General features: G+C 38.3%; 1 protein-coding gene across 7 annotated transcripts in view; it reads right to left on the bottom strand.

Moving 5' to 3' along the window:
- Positions 1-25793, bottom strand: part of LOC139993740 (hemicentin-2) — a 258897-nt gene that overhangs the window by 18303 nt on the left and 214801 nt on the right. For 6 of the 7 annotated variants that reach the window (XM_072015742.1, XM_072015746.1, XM_072015743.1 and 3 more), the window contains 3 exons: positions 21632-21842; positions 21152-21263; positions 19798-19980 (listed from right to left, as the gene is read on the bottom strand). In XM_072015742.1, coding sequence (XP_071871843.1) covers positions 19798-19980; positions 21152-21263; positions 21632-21842 — 506 coding nt within the window. The remainder of the gene's footprint in view (positions 1-19797; positions 19981-21151; positions 21264-21631; positions 21843-25793) is intronic. The other variant, XM_072015748.1, reaches the window with a different exon arrangement.

The raw sequence follows: 25793 nt of genomic DNA, 5'->3' as shown, positions 1-25793 counted from the left end.
CTCAAGCGATTGGATCACCCGAAGGCAAAATCCAATATCGCGTAGAAGTTACTATAAACACGCTAAATATTATTACACGCATATCCTGGCTGGTGCGTATGTACGTATTTCGCGCGAGGTTCCATGAAAATAAAAGAGACGTTGAAAGATTTGTAACTATAATAGAAGAAATCGAATTTAAAATACATAACCTGTGCTGTATATTTGCCGATGCCTATGACTAAGTTTATAGAAGTTCACGTAGCGGAAACTCGGGGGAATAGCCGGCAAAGTTCGTAGTCCACACTAATTTTTTATCGCGTTCTCCTCGTTACTAAGGAAATAGACACGTCCAGGGAAACGGGCGAATTGCCAGGCTGCAAATTTCATTTCTCGAAATAATTCGCGTAATTTCATCTAACGTACTCGTTATTAATTAATTCAGTAGCGATAAAACGTTTCTTCGCGTTATTACACGTTTTCTACGCGAATGGACAGATATCGAATAATATATAAAAGAAATCATTAAACTAAAGATAATTAGTACTGAAACTCTTTTGCCAGATCGTTAACATCTGTATATTTAGTATTAAAATGTACCGGATAAAAAGCGCAACGTAATAGATGAATTTATGGAGTATAAAATTATTATGCAACGTTATTTATGTTTTGTAGCGCTTAGCACGCACGTTTTAAAGTAACGTCTACTTCTAGCAACTGCGCATTCTTTTCTTAAGTGGAAAGCTTTTAGATTTATGAGCTACAACAGAAGCAAAATTCCATCCGAACTGGGTCAGCTAATTTTTTTTAAATTTCCTTCTTTTTGACTAACTTCCTTTTACCAACATTCCTTTACGGCATTATCCATTACCTTTGCTTATTTCCTCGTTATTCCATCTTCTGTATATATCGATCTTCCACTATAAATTACATATATATTGCACATTGTATATATCAATACCCGCTAGTTACACGCCATTCGCGCGTAACAGGAGAAAGAATAGAAGATAATCTCAAAACAGTCCCTTTATGTAACCTACTTTCACGCGAAAACATCGAGAAGATCGTAAATATTCAATCGACACAGGTATCTGTCTAGCAGCGTTAAAATCTGAAATTGCGATTTTTCACAGAAAAATTCGTTTACCCCGAATCTAATAATTAGGCAGATATTCAAGAAAATTCTGTTCACAATCCTTCGACCTATTACTCGTAAATTATACGTAATGTGGTGGTAAAATCGATCGATCGTGCGTCGCCACAAATTTATCCACGAACAAAGGAATTTGCCTAACCGTTATTTCCAAAACACAGGTTTCTGACGTACGCTGAAAGACGTGCAAGCACATAGGCACTGTGTAAGCATCGAGTAACTTCTTCGTTTCCAGGTAAATATGTTCCGCGACTCTTTTCAAAGTGAACTAAACATAAAGCGTTCGTTCCATCGAATCCGATTCTATATGGTTTTCGATTTTCGATATATATCCTCGCATGCGTGCAACTTGTGAAATATACTGGCGAACTTTGGGATCTGTTAGTACTCGTAAACATAAGGAATAGAAGCACGGCAAGTACGTCTGGAAACTATTCCCATCGGAGACGACCCGTTTTATTTCAAGGAAAATATCGCGAGGTGGATGTAAAAGATGATGCTTGTCTTATAGTTGTATTATTTTCTCGAATCGACGTATATAACGTCGTATATATTGGGGTTAAAGAAACATCTTTACGAAGGCGAGGGCAGACTGTTCCTTCGAAAATACCGTTATTACGTCTATTAAAGTTGTTCCGCGTGGTCTAACAGGACTTTTACGTACTTACTCGATGGATTTTTCAACGATATCTATGAATATCGTTTCCACGTACGTATGTACATCTGTGCCATTGTACTTGAAGATCGAATAGATAATTTCGACGATACGAACGAACGAGGATACGATCGATGATTTTATAAAGAAATCGAAATACAGTGGTGCATTCGTGGACATCTATTCGAGTTTTTCTCGGAAAGGACGATATCTTTTCGATTATCAAATGATCGAAACAACGCACATATTCCTGGAAGCCGGAGATTAATTAGCGCGAATGTTAAACTGCTCGAAGATCGTGGCACGTGAAATATCGTGTTTCTCTGCTGCACCGTTTTCTGCAATTTCAGTTGTTTTTAACTCGTTCATTTGGTTATTCCGTGGACTTAGTTAGCACTTTCATTCCCTTTATTTTATTTTACGAAGGAATCGCGTGGAAAACCGCTAAGGAAACCTAACGTTCAAAGTGGTCGAGTTAGCTTTATAACTGTCAAACTTCATAAAGCAGACACAGACATTTCCTATCTTTATCGCGTATCAAAAGGAGTTATGCTATTAGGTTTAGAATCCGAGGACGGGGCAACGAACGAACCTTAATAACTAATTATGGTCTCGTTGTCGCTTGTTCGATAGCAGTTACCGCGTTATAATCTTACTCGTGAAACCAACGATCTCTGCACATGGGTGAAAGCTCCTCCGACGTGAATGTACGCTACTCAGGTACGGCTAATTGCTGGAAATTTCGCGTTATAAATTAACAACCGGAAGTCTCACTCAGGCCGGGCCAAAGCCTGCTTGACGGAAAAGGTTCTCCTCATAAATGTACTTACTTGCACGTACGTTAGCTATTTAACTCTTAGTCGCTACGACGAGTGTTTTCGAATTCTAGATTATGCATATAAGATTAAACGCTGTTGTTTTAGATTAAACCAAGAAGTTTAACTATCGTACATGTACGTTGTATAAGCTTAAATATACAGGGCGTTGGATAACCGGTGGAACGATCGGTGGTGAGAGAGGATTCTACGTGAAAAGATACGTTGAGAATACGACAAGTAGAGTTGCCTAATTTAAGACTGAACTTTAAGAATGAACAATCGATAGGAGATTAAACTGCGTCTAGGACTAAATGAAAAACGTGGAATAAAATTTGTTCGTAAGGCAGTTAGCCTTCGAAGGAAGTAAATTCGAAAGTGTGTCATGCGCGCGCACTAGACCAGCCCTTAGCTAGACGCGTTCAAACTTTATTTTCTTGCAAATGAGGCCTTAAAGGCTTCGAAAAATTTCATTTTACATTTTCGTCTTATTTTTGCACGTAGAATATCCTGCTGCTTGTTTACTCGTACCTAGTTGGCACTCGACCAAGTCCAAGTATACTCGACAAATTTTCAAATTTGATTTTCTCGGAAACGAAGCGTCGTATGAAGAAACGTTACTCTAAATTTTCGACTTGCAGAATCGCTGCTTATCTTCAATTTGTATAATCAATTACTGGATATATATATAGGCACATCCAGTTAAGAAGAAAGAAATGAAAACGACGAAAAAATCATATTTTCCCTGCGAGCGAAATATTCCTTTCTACGCCACGAATCATAACCGTTATGTATGTACTTAATTTGTTTATATAAACACAGTGCACGATAGATCTTTGTTACTTCAATTGTATCGGATTCAATTGACTCCAATCAGATCATGGAATTCAATGGAGTTTAACGATTGTTGACCCGGACGAGGCAAGGGAAATACAGTGTTCTAAACTTTCTATCAATAATATGGTCGAACTACGAAATTTCCGTCCATTGTAACTCTATCGCGAACACAATTGTTCCGACTCGTTTTTGTCTCGTGCTATCAACAAACTCGATTGGTATTTCGTACACAACGCGAATAGTCTCGCTGTAAATTAAATATAGCTCGTAGGAATTTAATCGACACGATCTCCGTTTGAAAACCAGCGGCGAGAAATAAAGCAAGAAAATCGTCCTCGCTAACAACGAGTAAAATTAAAGATCTCGATTTTAGGATGTTGATCGACCTCGATGAATTTCGGATAAATTGAACAAAATAGCTTTTTATTATCTCCATTTAATATTCTGCCACTTAAACTACCAGCGATATTTTTCTCGAGATACTTGCGATAAAACTTTGTTTCTAATATTATTCAAGATAATTAACAATTTAAAAACGTTTCCTTAAATTCGCTCTTCATAAATAATATCTAAAAGTCACAAAATGTTCACTCTGGCTGTCTGCCAAACGCCAAAATGCAGAATATCAAATATTACAAATTTCTCTGCGTTACTAAAACAGCGAAGATCGGTCAACCGGTTAACCGTCACTTCGGACGGATCTCTTCCTTCGCTGAAGTAAAGTTTGATCGTTTAAAATTACCAACGTAATTGCTTGTAATCTGGCGTTGGTCGATTCTTGTTCATTTCGCGTTGCGGAACATTTAACAAGAGATGGAAATGGTTCGTTCGGTTGGTTTTCGTTACGCGTATCTATCAGCGATTCAGCATGTACCTATAAACGTGGTATTGATTCAAGTTGGTGAGAATACATTGAATGCGATCCTATTACCTCTACCTCGCTTTTCATCCTTCCCCAACAAAGACAACAGCCGCCGAACCCTGTCGTCCCTTATCTAATTTTCATCGTGGCCGAAATTAATTACACCCGCGCGGGCATGTCGGCACCGGAAAACCATATTTTCACCGGGAACAAGCACGACGATTCAGCTGAAATAGGCGATACATGGTCGTAAAAAGCGCGGCAACGAGAATGGAACGGTGCAGATAGAAGGAGATTGTAGACCGTAGACGATCAAGGGTGAGGCGGGTGCTCCTTGCACAAAAGCACGAAATACATCGCTATGAAAGAATAATTTCCACGCGAGAAGTCCGCCTGGACTTATGGATTAAAAGTTTCTCATCGGCAGCCTGGATAATTGGTTTAGTTATTGGATCCTCGGGCTGAATCACGAACTCGCGGACGCGGTATCGCTTTGCTTTCCTCGCTTTTCGCCGCCAACTTTCCAATTTCTATCCTCCCGCTCTTCTTAATCCCCTATACATTTTCTCTTTCTCCTTCTCGCGCCACACTTCTACGTTATATACACGCGACTATTCCACTACCTTCGAATTCCATGAGTCTATTAAAGGTGGCTTTGTCGCGGCAACTTTTCCCTGCTTTTCCATACCGCGGTTATAGGAAAGACTCGTGGGATGGGTCGGATCGATTTTAAATATAGTTTTCGTATAACTAAGTAATACGGATGGAAGAAAAATGAGCGACATAATGCGAATGTCGGCTGGTAGGTGATACGGGGTTATTCGAGACGAGCGTTCGCAAAATTAATTTTACTTCTTGTATGCGAGCTTTGTTTTTCTTGCGTTTGCATTCACGTATGAGAAGGCAACTTTCATCGAATAAAAAAGAACATATTTTACTTTCTATGTTGATTTCATAACGAAGAAAAGCTCGAAAGGATTAGAAAGAATTTCGGGATAAAGAGGCTGTTGTCCATAAGTAAGATAAAAGGGGTCACAATGAAACATCGGTTTTACCGAGAGAGGCATTGATCAACGATCAACCCAGTTTGCAAGCACCGAAATTAAAGAAGGATGACTTTGTGCATACTTTAAACATGACATCGACCTTCTGTTCGAGGAGCCGAGGGACAGTGTTTGCTCTGGACGCATTAATCACTGGGGTGGAAACTCGTGAGCCAGTATTGTACGTCTTCCATCCCTCGTCCCCTTTATCAAGCTTTATCTATATGCATTATAGTGTGCAGTTACTGTGCAATCGTGTGAAAGTGAAGCGTATCGCCTTACATGCAAACATGTAAAAATAAATAGGACACCGACCATGTTCAGATTTTTATCCTACCTTAATTAATTTAGAAGTTCACGGTTCGCGATAAATTAAAACCTCTTTCTTTGTTAGAAATTCTAAATTCATTGAAACGTATCGTGCGAATGAACGAAAATTTATTCGCGTATGCGGAAGGAACGCGTTATGCAAGGGAAAGTGGTAAATGTATTTACGTGTTTGTAAAATATCACAAAGATAATAGGGACTTTGTTTCAAAGTAAAAACTCACTGACCTATTTTTTCCATAAAAGCATTCATATTTATTTTGCTTCTCATACGCGTTTTTCTTTCGTACGGAAACGAATTATTATTATTATTATTATTATTATTATATTATTAATTACACGAAAACGAACGCATCCAACATACTACCAGACGCGTAATATGTATCCTCCTGTAAATATTATTCATAAGCTACCAAAAAATTTTACTAATTTCTTAACAACGCGAGAATCGAAGAGAATACGAGAACGCGAAATTTCGTCGTATCGTACGAACAAACGAAAAGGCTCGTCATCGTTTACGCTCGTACGAAAGGAACATTTTTCAGTTGCGTTCAATCCGCGTCGCATCCTACTCGTAACAACGACACGCTTCGTCGTATCCGTAGATATATTTTATCGTAAGAGAAAGATAAAGATTTATCGCGTTAAAGAACGCGGACAAATCTCTTTGAGGAGGTAGAACGCACGCGAGTCGTTTCGTTAGCTGCGAAGGGACTTTGGGTTATATAAAACTGCAACGGAGATGAAGCCAACGCATTAATCTAATGCTCGGGGAATAATAACGTGAAGCCAAGTGGAACGTGAGTAGGGAGAGGGAACCGCAAATTCGAAATATCGACGAGCTGGCGGCGTTATTGGCATCACCGCAGAATGTAACGTTAAACTGCAATTTCTAATGGTTATCGTGGTACAGTGTCTGCGCGGCTACTGCATCCAAAACGCCCCGTTTCATTTTTCCCTGATCCCTTTTAATTTCAATGGCTGCATGTCGAACAGTTCGCGCGAGCCTGGCTTCCGCGGCATTAAAAGATTAGCGACGTTACGTGGATCGGTACAATATCGTTTCATAGGATACGCTGCAGCGGAATTGTGCGCCGCATTTTCGGTTATCCGGTATTAAATGAGCCACCTAATTATTTTAATAGAACTTCCGGGCTTTTAGTTACACGGTAGCCGTTCACCGTTCTGTAACAAAGTTTCATTATCAATTAACAAGAAATAAAGGGCGACGTACCAAAAAAGTTCCAACCAGCATGGCGATTTTTTCCGATCGATCAATCTGTTAATCGCACGGATTAATCGATCGACGCGCAACACCGAAGCTTCTGAAACTGGACAGATTCGATGACAGATTATTCATGTAACGCGTTATATATCTATTAGAAATGATAACGGTAAATGAAATTCACCGAATACGAGCTCCGAAAGGTAATGGCCGGCCAACATAGAACCTACACGTTCGTGCGTCCAAGATCCGATCAAACAGCTTCCGCGAGTTATCAAGTACCAAGGCCGACTCGTTACGATCCAATGAAATCACCACGATGTTGTATCGGCGGCGATTTGTTAAACGAAGCTTTTATACGAGGAGATTCGAGTTAATAGAATCGACGTTGGTCGAGGCGGTGACTCGTATCTGATATCAGTCGGAGGAAACAGCCGTTTTCTTTCCTCCTTGCGGGCATTCGTTGACAGCAACCATTTCTCGTCGACGAAATACGAGGGCCGATTTCGTATTATCACGGCTTGTCGACGTCATTCGGCGGCTTTAATTATGCGACTGGCGTATCTGGCGGCAGCAACGGAAGTTTGCCATTTATTGCTTTCACCGCGTTAGCCGTGTCTCTTGCGCCCTGTACCTGTACACGCTGCCCCTCAGCGTACATCTTAAATGCAGATAACAGTTGGCTTTTTCCGCCTTCTCGAACAGAGCAAGTCAAATTCCGAGAGATATCGTCGATCACGGTGATCCATATTTTTCCTATTTCTTTGATTACTTAAATAAAGTACTTACCTTCGTGTAAGGTTTAATTATATAAAGTACGTCCGTTTTATCGTGTACGCGCGATTATTTTTGTAAATAAAAAGAAATATGAAAAAAAATGTTTCGGACAAAAGTTGTATGGTATTAAAGAGGACCTGATCTAGCGTCCTTGGTTGCTTTCTCGTAGATGGCCAAGTAGAGGTCGTAGGAAGGTGACACTCATCGATCCACCTCGGCGTTCTCTGCGAAAAAGTATTAACCTAGTGGTGTCGAAAAATCATTAGTTTAGAAGATATTTGGACTTTAATTTGTCAAATTGAACGTATATAAAAGACAGAAAAGCTGCGAGACAATATTGTCGTGTCTACGTTGTCTCCGTCTTTCATACTTTCAATTTGACAAATTGAATTTCGACATAAATTTTCTGCAAGGATGCCAAGACTATTTTATTTAAAACTATACAATTTCGTTAAAAAAAAAAAAAGCGTGTTACCTTCGTATGACCTCTACTTTACCACGTACGGGAAAACTAATTCTGCCAGATCATATCCCTTTGATACCAACTTTTGTCTGAAACATTTTGTTCATATTTTTGATGCTTACAAAAATGGCCGCGTCTATACGCTTAAAACGGACGTACCGTGTATACGTGTACGGTGTACATGCACATATAATCGAGAAGCGAAAAAAAAGATAATTTATTTACATGTATTATTTTTTCTTCGATGCGTTTCATTTTTATATAATGAGAAATCTGTATCGTCGAATCCACTAAGAACGGCGAACTAATAAAGCAAAGTAGGGAATTAATCGGTCGGACGTAAAAGGGTGACTGTTTCCAAGAGTTTTAATTTTTATCGTTTTGTAGAAGCTTTATGAAGCTTCGTAGGAGGCAATGTAATTCTGACCTTTCGCTAGTATTTTGCATTAATTAGCGATTCCTTCGGTTGCTTTGCCCCGAGGCTTTAGTTAAGTATGTACACCCCTTCAGAAGCAAACTAAAGAACGAACTACGTCACTTGCAAAGACTCTTTCCGACCACTAGATCCATAAAATGTAGACGGTTGTCTTGTTGACAAGCTACGAGTTCTTCTTCTTTTCAAATCTTCTTTCGTCGTCGGCAGTTCGGCTAAAATATGGTGAAAAATTAATTGTATACGATTGCACAACTTCTTACACCCTAACGCGTTAGCTCCTCTTTGCTCCATTTCACGTGTTCGAATTTCAAATCGATATCTATGATAGTTTCGAGAGGAGAATAGATCGTAACACCTTACGTGGCTCATCCTGCATCGCGCATATGTGCTTTCGTCCTATATAAACATTTTGTATTTACGTATATGTCCATTAATGCGGACTTACTCCCGTTTATCATCATCATCCGTGTTAATAAACATGACAGACATATATATACACGAATCGAACGATAGTTTTGTTTGATTAAATATTTAATCCAGGAATCTTCAATGAACCAATTATCGTGAATTCGTTTCGGTTGCATTTAAACTTTGTAAATTTTTTATAGGAATTTATACAGTAGAATATACAGTATAGAAGACACTGAAAAGCTGTATCGCATTATTAGACGCTTTTCTAAAGTTTCGTGTAATTATAATTGTATATTACGTTAATGTGGCACGTTCACGTACACAGTGCATCTCGTACTGCAATTTCGATGAAATTATTAATCGATTATAGCGAGCAGTAAATTGTAAATGAAGCTGTTGTATATAATAGTCCCTAGGAAATCTATCTATCGGGATAATATCCGATTTTATTAAATATAGTCGCAGATTGCTCGTAATCCAATATTTTGCAAGAAAACTGCATGGAATAGTGGGCGATAATAAAACTGCTACTGACGAGGCAAGAATATGGAGAAAATTTATACGGGAAACAGTTGTTAGAAAATGTCTTTCCTTCGTTGACGTTTTAATCGTTCGTATACAAGCATCCTAAGATCGTTAAGCAAACACTATTAGTTTGATTGATCGATTAATTGTCAATGTTGAATCGACTCGTTGCGAGATTCAACATCCTATAACGAACATCATTCAGCGTTTCGTTTGAAAATGAGCTTCAAGTCAGACGTAAATGTAGCGATGACGCGATCAACGCCTTTCTGATTACACTTAGCAAGCGGCAATTGCATCGTCCACGATGCAATTTGCTATGCTACGATGCTAAGGCTGTAACACTTTGCTCCAAGAAATTACCAGCGAGCTTCCGAAGATATCTGGAAAATGGCTCGATAAGCAAGTTAAAGCAGTTAAAGTTTTCCAATTACGCTCGCGACTGTTTCGATTTCTTTGTTCAGTTGATTTTAATCGTGTCGTGTAATAACGGTTTTGACACGTTGTCGGTGGTAACTGCGAGTCGCTTTACTTCCCCTTATTTGGCCAAATATATCGCTCATACCCTAACGCAAACGATTATGCGTAGAATTCCTCGAATTAAAATGTCCTTTTTTAAATTAAAATTAAATATCCTCATTCTATGGCAATGGCTACGATTTAATTTGCTTCTGCTTCGTAAATATCGCTAATCGGGAGAAAGCAAGAGAATCTAATTCAGTGTAAGCGCGTTGAAAGCGAATTAAATAAAATTTTAATCCCATTCGTATACGATACGAACGAAAAATGGAAAACTCGAATCCAACGTTTCTTCGACTTTCATTTTTTTTTTTTCTTTAGTTACCCGATCGTTCTAAAACAAACGATCAGAATGAAATAACTATCCCATTATAGGAATAAAGTCACAGAGGCTGAAAACCTTAATTAAAGCGAATACGATGAGAATCGAAACTGCTTTCTCACTGATCCAATGATTTGCATAGAAATAACCGTTCCGCGTATGAAACGAAAGAAACAATAAAGCGTTCATCCTAATCAGGCCATCGGACACGTAATCGGACCGAGCCGGGGGATTAGACTTGCCAAACGTACGAGCTTCGGGGGCAGCCTTTATTAAATTACACTCTGCTCGAGCTGGTATCATAAATACGTTCGCAATCTTTTCATGGTTCGTTCCGGTGTTCCACGTTGACCTATCATCCAGCCTGTTTTCGACACGATTATCTCTCACGCAAATCGAGCATAGACCCACCTTAGCCGTAATTCATCGACCGCGTACGGTTCGTGTCCCAAAATGGGGAGTCGAGTAATTGCTAAGGATCCAGAAGATACTGCCCCGAGAATGTGGCGAAGATCGCGTCAACTTAATAGAAATCTACCGTAAATTAACGTCTCTTCGACTAATTTCAAGAACGTTGATCGTTCGAGAATTCACCTTCCAATTCGAAATCATAATTTCACGATTCAAACGCGGAAATATGTCTTTCGCCGTATAAACCCAAGTACATAAATGTGTGCAGTTTGCACGACCGATTTTTATTCCTGTTACCGGGTAACTTGGTCTTCTCTGTCGAGAGACGAAGCTGTTGTTACTTCGAAGATAGCATTTTCGACGCTATGAATTTTAATTGGCTGCCAACTTTTCAACGAAATGTTCCATTTTTCCTTGAAACTTTGATCAGAGATTTCTTTATTGCTTCGTGACAAAATGGAATATTCAAACAGTCCTATGGTAATATCGCGACCCGTTTAGCAGATTTATTAGCGATGGAATCAAATTCGAAACGCTAACTACTACATCTGACGTTTAATTAACAATTCAAAGTTTGCAGATATGTGATTTTACGTAGTCTACGACTGACATTCGTTACACACCTATTATCGCGTAGCACTCTACGCAATATCGTAATATCGTCGCATGGTGATAATGACAAAATCCGCAATCACTTAGTTGCTAACCAAATACATGAATATTTTGGAAGTTTCATACGGATTGTTAATTTCTATCGGCAAAGGTACACACACAACGCCATGTATACATATAATATGTTCTAAATAACATGGTTATGAACAGCAGTTTAAGCCTGGCCTGTCGTAGGCTTATTAACTGTCAATAAACGCGCTTGCGCGGTTAATTGGAGGTTGGAAGTTCATGTAAAACGGATTAAAGATAAAAGAGGTTAAACTACGACCCTATAAAACGCTCGGTAATTAAGCACAAATCACCGTGAAAATTGTGCTTGTTACGCGTAGCCACTCTTCGCAGGTAGAAGGATAGAACCGATACACGAGAAACTAAAGTGAAAAGCTTGCGGATGTACAATTTGAGCGAAGATAAATGGAAGAGAAGTACCGATCGATACGAACACCCTAGTTATTACTATGAATCGTAATTATTTGCTTTTTTCGTATCGCATGATGCCACTCGTACAAATAATTCGAAACAATTACCTACGTCTTTCTAACATTTGTTTCGGTACAATTTCCGATAAAATTACAGCCACGGTACTCGTGAGATATCGATAAAACATTCCAATCGGATGCCATTTGGCCCTGTGAATTTGAAATAATAATACGAGAAACGAGGAAACATTATTCTTTTAACGGAATCTGAGTCTCGAGCGTAATCTTCTCGGTATATCGACGAAACCAGAGTACGACAGGATTTGAACAAGAACTCTTCTTCTATTTCATAGCTCTTCGTTTTCTGCGGGACGGAGCACAATAAATCTCGGCTCGTCGTTACGCCATGGAAGACCGTTAACTTTTGACGATGCCTTTCGTACGGTTCCGCGAAACTTCTTTTACGCTGCTGTATTAAAAAATCAAGTTCACCTATACGATAGGAAGTTGGCTTTTCTCTGCTATGTAGACGCTTTCATCGAGCTCGTACATAAAACGCTGTCGATCGAAGGTTTTCCTCATTTTTGAAAAAGGCGAATAAATATATTCGAAAACGAGTTTCTCATTGGGCAAGGCAAATAACGCAAGCTTACGGTTACCGAGTTTGTAGGACACGGACGATCCGATAGCATTTCTGTTTTTATATTACCATATAATTCAAGTTGTAGATAGCGATAATAAATAATTCTTGCACATGGTTTCTTATCAGTCGCCGTTGTGTTCCTTGAACGAACTTAACTCGTGATTTGCACATGCATACCAAGAAGTAATTCCCAACTTTTTCAATTATCGTGCTTTTAATTTACCTTGTGCCGTGTATGTGTCTGAAAATGGATTTTATACGTTTCTTCAAAGTAACTTTGGCATAGCATGTAACTGATTTAGCAAAGTAGCCTCGTTCGTTCAAGTTTAACTCCTACAAAACCAATTTGTCTACCTTTTTTTTTTACATCCTTTTTTCTGTTTGTACCGAAGAGACGTGCAATAGTAAAATAACTTACTTTTATTTGAAACGCTATTTCCGCCATTTTCCGTCAGACTTCAATTTCGCCAATCTGTCTGTCTGTCTGTCTGTCTGTATCTTTTGTACCAAACTAATTTACTTTCGATACACTTCGATCGGTAAAAATTGCTACAACTTTTTGAATAATATCACGATGATGTTGATCGTCCTGGGGTGATGCTATCGATATATCCGCAAAGTTAATATTTTTAACACGATTCAGAGGCTATAACTGATAATTGATGTCCACGTGAAACGAGAGACCAGAGTAATTTATAGTGGTACGCCTGCCGATTCCTGAAAAAATTTGGCATCGTTTCAAATCGTTGTAAAGTTAACCGAGCTCGCGCAGATGTATCGACATTTACTGGGTGGTTGCGCGCGCGATTCCGTTGATAAATTGCACGTTATTATTTCCATGTCAGCGTATATGTTTATACGATAATAAATGCACGTTCATATTCTGCCGTTGTATTAAATTCCAACTTGAAAAATGCGGATTTGAAGGATCCAACAGACAGCCAGCATGATGAATGTATCTGCTTAATTGTTTGTCTCATTTCTCGTTGTTGAAACGTATTTCGTATTGTTCGTGGAGATTTCAAGGTAAGCTCGACAAACATCGAACGTGAACCAATCAGTTCACGTTTAACAAACCTATTCCATTTGTCAAGGATTAAATTGATTAATTCGAAATTTTTACTTCATTCCATCTATAGTAGTATATATTCGTTGATTTATCTAGAAATCGTCGCACTTTTTATCAGCTTTCTGGACAAAATTATTGCTTTAGAAACGTTTCAATGAAAGAGCAAAGAATGCTACGAATGCGCCCATTAAACGACGAATCGTCCGGTATATACGACAATCGAGTTAGATTAGAACGATTATAAAATTTTTAATGTTTAACCGCACCGTTATCAGGATACATTTAATCGTATGTACACAATCGTTTGTTGTATAATCTATTACACATTGCCCCGACGTGCATTATTGCCGTGTCAATTATTCACGGGGAATTATTATTTAATAGCTGCTGATCGCTTGTATTATTCCATTGGAGGTTATATTCGATTTTATCGACTTCGATAAAATACAGTTTACGCTAAATTGCGCTGTGCTATCATCAGTTTGATCCCTCGCGGTGACCTCATTCCAAAACTGTTCGCTTTTATCACTTTCGATGGCAACTTCGCTGTATATCCCATAATTCGGAATATCACGTTGCTGCTCCAACTATCCTGTGTTTAACCTTCGATTTCTAAAAAAACAGCTGATTTTAACAGCTCTATCGGGCGAATGATTATTAACGGTTAAACGATTACCTTCCAACGGCAGAAAATAGACTGTCCTTCTAATAATAAATTCTATGCTGTAACGAAGCGACGAAAATTTAGTTTCCAAAATTCGGCAGATTGGACGAACGAACGCGGATTACTCTTTCATTGTATCGATGCTACTAACGTACGCAATTTGCCTGTTTTAGTTACGCCAGGTGCGTGCTGTTTCGCGTTGAAATTCAATGTTTCCCGCGCTAAATAAATCCCAGCTGTAACAATACTCTTTACTAGGGCATGAAACAGTAAATGATTTTTCCGCATGAAAACTGTTTGAATGGACACGAAATACGGCCGTATGATACCTCTGACTTGTTACTGGCCATATAAAAAAGCTCGGCTACCAGTAATGTAATAATTCTTGCACATACAGTGCAAAAAATGTCAGCGCAGAAAGCTTCGAGTCACGCACGGTCTGATCGCATCTGCTATGAAACTTTCGTGTAAAGCAATTTGAATAATTCTTCTGCTGCACGTAGAATCTCTCTCGGAATACTATACACCGTAAATTAACTTCATTGTAACGATTCATAGGTGGAGAATTAATTCTTCCTCGAGTGGAAATCATTTCTGGTAGAATTTAACGCAACGTTTCTGACGAGTAAAACGTATCGGTGGGCAATGTTGCAGGGATTAGTGGGAATATCGAAATAGTTGAAAATCTCATTTACACACTTTTCCCGACGTTCAACTCTCGATCGCGTCTCGTTGTTAAACTTTTACTTTGTACGCGGAGTGAACCACGGAAAACAAATTATTGTGTTTTACGTTTAATCAACTACACGTAAACGTCGTTTGCCTTCGCTTGCACAATACCAGCAAACGATAGAGTAGGAGATGCGATCTGAGCTCCGACGCTTCGAACGTGTCTTCCACGGGCAAGCCCAGTTGTATCAAGCGAAAATAGATGTGGAAAATTTTAGTATCTATCCTACAGCGGTATTAGATTTCACCGGGTAACTGTACAAATTAAGAGGGAACTTGATCAAACGATTTGACGAACAGCAGTATCGATACCATCTCGATACTAAAATATTACGCTGTGGATATATGAACGAACACGAAAACGAGAATTTCGTACGAATGTTCATGCGAGAGCGATATAGTTTCGAACGGAGTAAAAGAAAAATATGCAGACACCTGAAAGTCTTGGATGGACGTGACTGCGTGTTACCTAGGAATGTTGATAAGGTGCGCCTGAAGAAGCAGAGTTTGTAAAGAAGGGAGGGAGAAGGGGAAGAAAGTGTGAATAAAGGGAGTTGCGAAGTAAAATCAAAGGGAAAGGATACGCGAGTTAAAAAGAAACATAAGCGTAAAAGAAACACTGAGTTACGTCGTGTTACGTGTAGTATCATCGACAATTATCGCGTCATGAATCGATCCGCTGTTCCGATTTTATCGAAATATATCGAGAAACCCCTAGTATAAATCCCACCATTTCATCGTATCGAGGATGAGACATAAGCGGATAGAGGCATTAAAAGATATCAAAAATGCATATACAGCCGACAATGCTAAGTGCTAGGAACTCGCGATAGTTTCTGCGCAATTCCGTGGATTATCGCGCTATTAAACTCGTACGAACAACTCGATGTGAATGGAAATCCTACGAGACGCTTGATTGGATCAAATAAACCTTCCACGCGTGTGCAACGCCTAATTTCGATCCAGATTGCCAGTTAATAGGTTTTGACAGAGAACGGATGAAATTGTACACACACTCTGTAAACTAGTTATACATAGCGGTGCGATATGAAACGTCAGAGAACTGACGTAATTCCAACTCGCAAGTTGCAACGGCTACGCGCATTAACTCGCCGCGCGTGTTTTAATCCATTCCCCGGCATTGTTTCGATAGGAAATGCGTCTTCCCGAAGAGAGTCAGCGTTAAAACGCAACAAGAGATATTATCTAGGACTATTATCCTCACGCGGTTGCTATTACTATAAAACCATAGTTGGTCGTTTCACGGTATATATACTTACGTATATGTAATACATATATATAATTAGTATTATATGGAGAAGAAACAAATCTTCGGTAAACCGATATTTCCTTTTCGAATTCGATTTCACTTTTCTTATTTTCATCCATTGACATTTCAACGATGGGAACATCGATATTCCGCTTGCTATAAAATGCACTCCAACGCTAAATATAGGGGAGAGTGGAGTAAAATGAAACGAGCGGGTAAAACGGAACATCGATGTTTCTCTCAGATAAAATCTGCCAATGAGTTAGTCATTGTGCCGTGTGACATGAGACTATTCCACTAAACAGCCTTTCCAACAATTCGCGATCGACCATATAGAATCATGCATTATTTTTCGATCGAGAGAGTTGGATTTTTCGCTGTTGAAGTTTCCATGTTACATTTTCTTTCTTTCTTTTTTTTTTTTTTTTTTTTTTGTCAATTGTATTTTGAAAATTAATAACGATAAGCACAGCATCGAATCCTATAGTTGCTATAGTATTTCCTTTATACTCCACTGTGCCTTGTGCATCGAAGAATGTAACATAACGTACGAGGACACTAATCTCCATTGAATTGTACTTTTTACAAGCGTCCTCTAGAGAAAAAAGAGCAACTATTTGCTATGCAGCGTGAATCAGTCTTTACATAGATGAAAACATTTCTAAAGGCACTAATGTATTCCACAGCGGCAAAAGCAGGTCGAAAGTGAAGCTGAAAAAGTGTGGAAAGATATTAACACCGCTCCACACGATCATTTTAACGTGGCGATCGTTGGTATACATGTTTCGTACGTTTGCGTGCTTCGTAGCTTGATATTTAAATTTGTGTACAGCTACCAGAAACAACGTAAATATACATCCAACTCTGCCCAACCTTCTACGATCATTTAGAAGAGATTTTCACGTAATGCTATCTTGACAGATATACTTATTGTTACATGATAGATACTGTTGATCCGATGAAGCTACGTGTTCTCGGTGAAAAATGAAAAATAGATTATCGTTGTTATGGGGATTACCAGAGAAAAATAATATTTGGATGAAATATTTTTCACGACAGAGTTAAATAATATTCGATATCATAAAATTCGCTCCTAAACGAACGAAACATCTACGTTTGGTAGATGGCCTAAAGTTTCAGCACAATAAATTCGCGTTATCGTACGCTGAAGTAGATTCGCGTGTCTAGTATTTTAAAAAGGCTATTCGCTATAATATCACATGTGCAATATACGTGCACAACGCGAAGTGGGATTGATCTTCTTTCACGGACGGTTTTACCGAATTAAAGTTGGAACGTTTCTGGATTTAGACAAAAATTCAGCGCTCTTCTTAAAAGTTCCTAATGGACTCGTCTCTCCATTGGATTTCGTTCTTCACATCCGATTCTTTAACAAAGATGAAATGCAGGCTACGACTTTAAGCAGAAGAAAATTATTCGTCGGATTTTTAATTGGTTCATTGGTTAACCTCTTAACCTATGAATATTCAAACGACGGTGGAAAACGAGGAGGAAAGTAGAAAGGAAGAAAGGAGGATGATCACGGCTTTGCCAAATCTGTGAGAAAGCTTCTCAAAAGCTTCTCAACGATTGATAGAAAGCGATTATTTATATTATAATACAATGTTTCGAGTGATACGCACTCTGCTACATTTCCATTGAGACTAGAAAACTAAATTGTCAAACTAAAATATTATCTGTTTTTTTTTTTATATAGATTTTAACGTCGTATCAACTGTACCTATGTGGATTTTAGCGACGACAATATGAGTAGAGAGAGATTTACCAGTTAGATTTTACCAAATAACGAAACGTGAGAAATAATATTATAAATGATATTATAACCACTGTGTACACAATCTGATACACACAATACTATACTAACAATCAAAAGAATCTTTTAAGCCAACAATTCTTATTCGGTATTTATACGGAAAATGGATATGGATACAATAGATACATTGTGATGATAATTATTAGTATTATTATTCCGGATGGGTCAAAGCATCAAATACATTTTTCGAATATCATATCGTAAAGTAGTGACTTGCATTATTTACGCAAAATTGAAGAAATGCACTTCGTTTTGTGTGCGTTGCTTTATAACAGAACTTCTCTAAATTATGAACTCTCGTTAAATTCTGGTGCTCTGTCGTTGCTTTCTCGAGACTCTTATCCTCCTCGCGAAACTCGCTCGTTAGAATCCCAACCCTATTCTGACCAACTGACTCGTTTACGACTTTTCAGATTTCTAACGTTCAGCCTACAAATGCGAAAACTGATACAAAACGGAGAAACCTTTCGATAAAATTTAGTTGATCGACTATTTCACGCGACAATGGCTCCGCCATATGTTAAAATGTATTTGCGAGAAAACGAGGATTATTCGAATCATTTTCCTTCGAAAATAATAATTACACAAGGAAGTTTCCACGTTGATCTTTTCGTAACTTCTTTTTATTCTTTGCGTGTATCTCACGTAGAAGGAAAAGTACTATTGTCATATCGGGAAACAGAACAGGCACTTCCAATTTTATTTTTTCTCTTATTACAGAAAGCTGTTGAAACGTTTCTGTTGCTATACTACGCCAGTATATTTATACATTTACGCGATTCTTTCGAATACCTAAAAGGACAATGGTCCGCTAGGTTTCTACTTTGGACATATGACAGTGGTATTGAGTTTATTGCCTCCCATAGAGCACGCGTGATGCCAGAAGCTGATGATACTGACGCCTGCATTCTGCCGCCCCTTTTTACAACCTTCGCCGTTTAGTTTATCTGTGGCCCGATTTCATCTCGAGAATTTATGACGTTCTCCAAGTCCTGCTTCCAAGCTATTCAAGGATTCGTTTCGCAATTCCTACTCGAATAGCATCACGGTAATATTCTACATTTTCATCGAAAATCCCGATATGGGCACATTTAAAGGTGTCACGAGAATATAATGTGGTTTCGCAATATACAAAATGTGATTCACGGTACGCGAAATATAGAACGTACCCTGTCCGAAAGTAAATTTATCACCTTAGAATTAATATTTCTCCGTATTACCTACAATGGCCAAGGAGATACTACGCGTTTGAAAAATTTGATTTGTTCAAACGAAACGAACATAAACAAACGATATATTTTATCATTCGGCTGGTTTCAACGACGGGCTTAAAAATAACTCGAAATACAGGGAACTGGTATTGCGCGATAATTCGTAAAACGTCTCATCGTTCTTTCGGATTTTAAACCTCTGACAATATCGATTTCGAACATACCGTGTTACAGATATGTTAATGGTAATTCGTTGTCGTGTATTAATTTCGATCGAAGGATAATTATCGTACGTCATACGTATATTCGATACAACGGAGTAAATCAACTACTGTTTCCTTCTATTCTTTAATTCGATTCGTTCGACAAAATTGCTTCGTATGATCGTTTAAGGTGGAATAAAAATATCTTTCAACATTCTTATGAAACTCGCTATAAATTTGACCGCTGCGGCGGTTTCGTTAGCCGAAGAATTTACGTTCGAGGAAAACGATTTCTCCGGGAAATTTTTATTATTCCGACTCACCCACCATTGAGTACGTGGACTAGAACACTGGCTGACTCGGCCGCAGACGGGGCACATGTGTAATTTCCAGAATCAGCAGGTAACGCCTTTGATATCAAGAGACGCGACGTTCGCGTTTGCTTCTCAGTGACTACGTTGATACCTCCCCTTTGACTGTAATTTACCACGTGATCACCCTTGTACCTGCAAATGTAATAACATCTTGTTAATTAAAATCGTTTGAAAATGTCAATCGATGCTTTAGCTACGTCAGAAAACTTTCCTCTTATATGCGTAAACATACAGAGATTTTCCACGGTTTATACAAAGATTCCAATAATTACATCGTAAGAACGAAATGAAATTTATTTAGCTTTCGATTATGTAATCTTGTAATTCGACGATTTACGAGGAAAGGTAATACTTTGTTAGTCGTGAATTCCATTATAAATATTATTATATGGAAAGGTAATTTGTTTCAGCGTAATATATGTATATCGAAAATAATCGTTGGAAATTCATGGTAATATTATACTATAATAAATTTCACAGTGAGTAAACTGCATATTAATTTCGTAATTATACGGCGTTACTGCCAGTGCGTTTCCTGAAAATTTCTCTTTTAAAAAGATGCGCGACCATTTAAGTGGAACGCATTATATTCTAACAACACGATAATACATACATATACGTACATATATGTTTGGTTTTGAAATAAAACAGATACGAAGCAACGTATAAATTGGAACTTGGATCAAAATAAAACCGAATTTTCTCATTTTATTTCCATCGTACGCGTAGTTCTCTCATTTCTGAGCGTTACTGATATTAATAAATGCTGATAAAACGCGACAACGAATACAGTGAACTTGAAAAATCAATGCGGCGAGGAAAAAATAGGAGAGAAAGCGGAAATGTAACGAACTAAAATAAAATAAAAAATTAAAAAAAAAAAAGAAAAAATCTAGGAATATTACAAAACGCCCTCGTTCGAAATGAAATCGGTAATTAAAGCGCTCTAAATTTACACTGAAGTTTGTAATCCTTGATCCACTTTCGGCCTCTTTTGCTTCACCATTCTTTATCAAACAATGAACTTTTCACAGTTCGATCATTCAACCGTTCAATCAACAGAGAAAGCAACGAGAAGAAAGGAAGCAATTCCGATTCAACGACGATTTTCCATCTGCCAATCAGCATCAGCGGTGTTCTACGTTCATTTTAGCATGTAATCGAGAACCGTCTCGATGAATCATGAGGGGCCCTCATTCACGAATGTTCGTTCGTGTTACGCGGCGACGCGACGCCATCGTGCGAATTCACGGCATTTATGTTCCCGAGTAAATCGAATTCGCGAAAGTCCAATTAAACTTACCAATAAATGAATGACGGCGGCTCAGGTGTCTGCAATACTATGCAGGTCAGATTGATGTCGCTTCCGCTCTTGATGTACAGCTCCGAGTTACCGTTGATCTTTGCCTTCGACACTAACAACATAATCGAATCGACGTTAGATCGCTGCATTTTCAAACAGCTTGTAAACGTATTACGTGGTGACATTGTCGGCGACACGTTAAACTCCCATTTCATTCGTTCGCCGATCCTTCGTGAAATAAACGACAAAGCGTTCGTATGAAATATTAATATACGATTTTACCGGCATTGACGTACGCTTGCCGCGTTCAAACTGAAACTTCTTTTTAACGTAACGACAACGTAATAACCAGTTATTATGTCAATTGCAAGGATAACGCGTACGGAGAAACGTTTATCGAAGTAACTTTGTCGCGTTCCCTTAATCAATAAGAGAATTTATACGCTATAAATGAGGAATATGTGTCAAGCGTGTACTAACCTACGACGCTCAAGTTAAAAGCTTGGCTGATTTTCGATTCGGTTGAAACCTGACACTCGTATGTTCCGCTATCGCGAACTTGCGGCGAACTAATCCTCAAGGTCCATTCGTCAGATCCGTCTCTGTGTAACGACTGGAAACGCTGGTCGTTCGTGTAGGTTAAGATTCCTACGGTGAGAATGTGCAGATCTCGTTTCCTGATCCACGAAACCTGCAAACGAACCAAGAACGATCTTTACGTGACTCGTTTGGAATTCTGGCAGATGTTGCGACAGCCACGAAAATCGTTGCATTTCGTAACATTTTTGGAATTTCGAACCCATATGGATATCGATTCGTGGGAGGGAAAAGGCGTTAGTGGAGCAATTACGGAACTGAAAAGCAAGGGACGAGTAAATTTCGTGAAACGATAAATTAATCGTGATTGGGACATCCCAATACCAGTACATACCAGTGACGATAAATTCTCATAATCTTTTACTGTTACGCTCGAATAATTCTACAAAAACGAACTTAATATTTATCGGATGAAGCGAAACGGAACAGAAATAGAATTTATGATTGTACGCATTGGTAAATTCGGCGCGGAATTATCGAGAAAATCTTTCCCAGATTCGATGCGCTTTGTCCGCCGAATTTCGTATTACATTCAATCGTGCGAAATCGCATTTTGTCGCCGAGGACGAAAAAAATCAACCAGAGAGAAAAAAAAAACAAGAGAGAAAGAGGCGGATAACGAGACAAAGATAGGACAGGGATCAACTTTGGACAAAGCTCCTGACGCGAAAACATTTAACCGATCCGCGATAATCTTCGTCCACGCTATGAGTTTCTATCGAACTCAATTACCCAAGAACGGACACTGAGCCGGTAATTTTTCACGACAAAAAAATTTTTCACGGTTCAATTTAACTTTCGGTCAGATATAATTAGAACACGGAACACGCGGTAACCTTGGAAAATAGATGGCTTATCGGCGAAACGTTTATTCTTCGTGTTGAAAACGGAGAATTGATACCTCGAATGTCGTTGGGGGAAATTAATTGTAGCAAGACAGCGGTTGTTACGTGCTGCCTGAGAACAATGCAGAAATACACTGCGTTACCGTCCTACGGTGTGTTTGTTTTGTCACCGTCGAAATTAATGATAAGAAAGCGTAAACAGCCTTTCCTTCACGATATTTTCTCCTGAAACGCAATTTGAAAATCGTTCTCTTTCCCTTCACCTCATTTTTAAACTTCCTTCCAACCGAACAAAATAAACTTTTTAGTTATTTCCCTTCCTTATTTTAATATACTATATATGTATATATTGAAAGCAATTATAAAATCATTGGAACATTTTTCAAGAAAATTGCTTTATCGTCCCTTCTCGTCGATTTCGTTATTTCTCGGCCACTTTTATCGCGTCGTATATCGTCGTACATACATAGGACAGTAAAAAATATAAAAAGATATCGGGTATGTATCTTTGTAATAAGAATAACCTAGATATAATAAGGATAACCAGAAGTTGAATAAGTTAGTTGGTAATTACAATGCAATTATCAAGTTACGGTACAAAAGAAAGCATAACTTCGAGCTTTATTATAACGTAAGTTTAGCATTTTTTATCACGTCGAGGTAAGACTTCTATCCTATTTTTAATGCTGCATGACAACCAACGGTATCCTTGTGAGAGCGGTAAAACCAAGCATATTTTTAAACGAACGTATCCAGCTCGCCAACAAAAGCCAGAGATACGTTGGAAACTCGCAGTTTGAGGCCAAGGAAAAATCCTTTTCCTTTGTTTTCAGTTAAATGAAACCCGAGTACCTGTTACCTACTACTACCACGCGAATTCTTAACCCAACTTTCGAGAATAGCGGATCTAGATTTGAAAATGTGTAGGAATTTAAATATCCTTTAATTATTCAACAAACCAGAAAATTAGAGTCCATATGAAAATATTAGAAAGCAGGCTGGTAACAAAGGGAATTATACGATAATTTAGATCGAATAATTATTCATTTGTCCAATTCCATTCTCCTTTAAAATACATTGCGAATTAATTTCATTTGTAGATAATTGGAAAATCATGTTTCATTGAAATCGCCCTTGACCGTTCATGCTATTCTGATTTTCCAGAGAACATGGCGCATCTCGACATTTCCATTTATGATTACTCTCAACGAGAATATCGATAATTGAAAAGTATAGGTACCGCGTACTATGATCAACGTAGAAAAAACTTTCGTACATTATTGAGTTTCAAACTAACTACATATGTATATGGTACATACATAGCGACGAAGTGACAAAAACTGCGGCGTTATTTTATATAACGTTACGCTTTGTTTCTCCTTTATTTCGTTACACGCACGATCCTTTTATTCTTTACCTTTCAGGCTGGCGAAATAAATTCCTCGTAGAATTAACGCACAGATCTATTAATAATCGACGTTATGCGAGCTTTTAACTCATTAACCAACACGAACACTACTGTCATTATACTTTGTTCATTGTATAACTTTATAATCTCAGATGAAACACCTTTACTTACTGACAGGCACTACTGTGTAACTTTATAATCTAAAATGAAACACTTTTGCCTGCAGGCAAGCAGGTAAATATACTTTGTTTACTGTACAAACTTTATAATCCGAAACGTAACAACTTTACATAGGCAAGCTTGAATAGATCAGAATAGGAAAACGTTATATAATTTCCGAGAAGTAACAAATATCTCTTGATAACTTTATATTCATCGCTTGAATAATAATACGAAAATATTGGAATTCTAATTCTATTACAAACGCGCAATATGTATATCGTATATATATATATACACCGCATACTACGAGTATAGTCTACTCCAGACTAGAGTATCGATTGCGAACGAAGAACAATTTTGGAGATGTACTTATCGTACAATAAGGATCGGTTTATATATACATTATATATAGATCTAAATCGACTATTGGGAAGCGAATCCTTAGGATCGGGGTTGTTAAGGAAAACTACCATCGGAGAAACGTGTATTGCGTATCCGACGTCTTTATAACTGCGCGATAAATTATATGTCAGTATAACTCAAAATGTCGAGATACGTACATGATCAATGGTCTGTCATCGGAAAGAAGCGGTATAATTATATCAGCTACTGTGTATATAAGGTGAATTTCTAAGGTTAAGATTCCGATAAAATCTATTCGAATATTTGGGAAAACATGCCAGATACAAATAAACGTTATGGACAAAAATTGCACGATATCGAGAAGGATATACTGTGCTCTTGTGTATTTGATCTTGCGGTGATCCTGAAACCTCCTGTAAAAGATACCTCCGTTTGTTTGTTCGTTGCATACTCTTCTAACTAATATTCAGCGTTTTCAAAAGTCTGCGGACTCGTGTCTCTTGCGACACCCATTATTATATGAATATTAAAATTCAACGCGTTACCGGCATTAACGTTATCCGATGTACACCACGGAGACACATAAAGATGTTTTTCATAATGCTGCTACTGATACGGCATCGTCGAAACACAAGATTCCAGTTTTCTAATGTTTCCAAAAAATGGTCCGCTCCAGACCTCGTACTGTTCCGTGCAATTTAAAAGTTTGTCAGCGAATGGTGCGAAAAACACGAGTTTGCAGATTACGTTTCGAAAACGCCAGAACGTCAGCTGCGAAAGTATGTAATGAAAAATGGAAGTATCCATTTAAGAATCGTAATATCACTTTTATAGAAGGTTTCAGGGTCACCGCAACATCAACTACGCAAGAGTATGATATTTCCGCCTTCGTGTTGCTCAATTTTTCTCTGAAACGTTTTTTCGTATCGTTCGCGTTCTTCTAGATTTTTAAGCGATTCGATATAAATCGGACACACTGTATATATATATATATTGTTTGGACGTTTGCGCTGGTTGACGACTTTATGAGGAATACCCATCCTCTGCGTCCCGTTCGCGAAGCAGTCGATCCGCCTGGCTCGTGATACATAGTATGTACTTAAGTACGTACATACTTAGCTAGAAGGACCTAATTTATGGCACGCACATATGGCGGTCGCTCTATCTTGCCAAGTTCCACGACACGGAAAACCGAACGACAGTTTCGAACAGTGGAAGCTTCGCGTTCTCATTCCAGCTTCTACATTCCATTTAACACGACCGCTGT

This window comes from Bombus fervidus, chromosome 13 (genome assembly GCF_041682495.2).
Source record: "Bombus fervidus isolate BK054 chromosome 13, iyBomFerv1, whole genome shotgun sequence".
In the NCBI taxonomy this organism is placed as follows: Eukaryota; Metazoa; Arthropoda; class Insecta; order Hymenoptera; family Apidae; genus Bombus; species Bombus fervidus.
The sequence above is the reverse complement of the archived record's forward strand: the minus strand, read 5'-3'. Positions and strand labels throughout refer to the sequence as shown.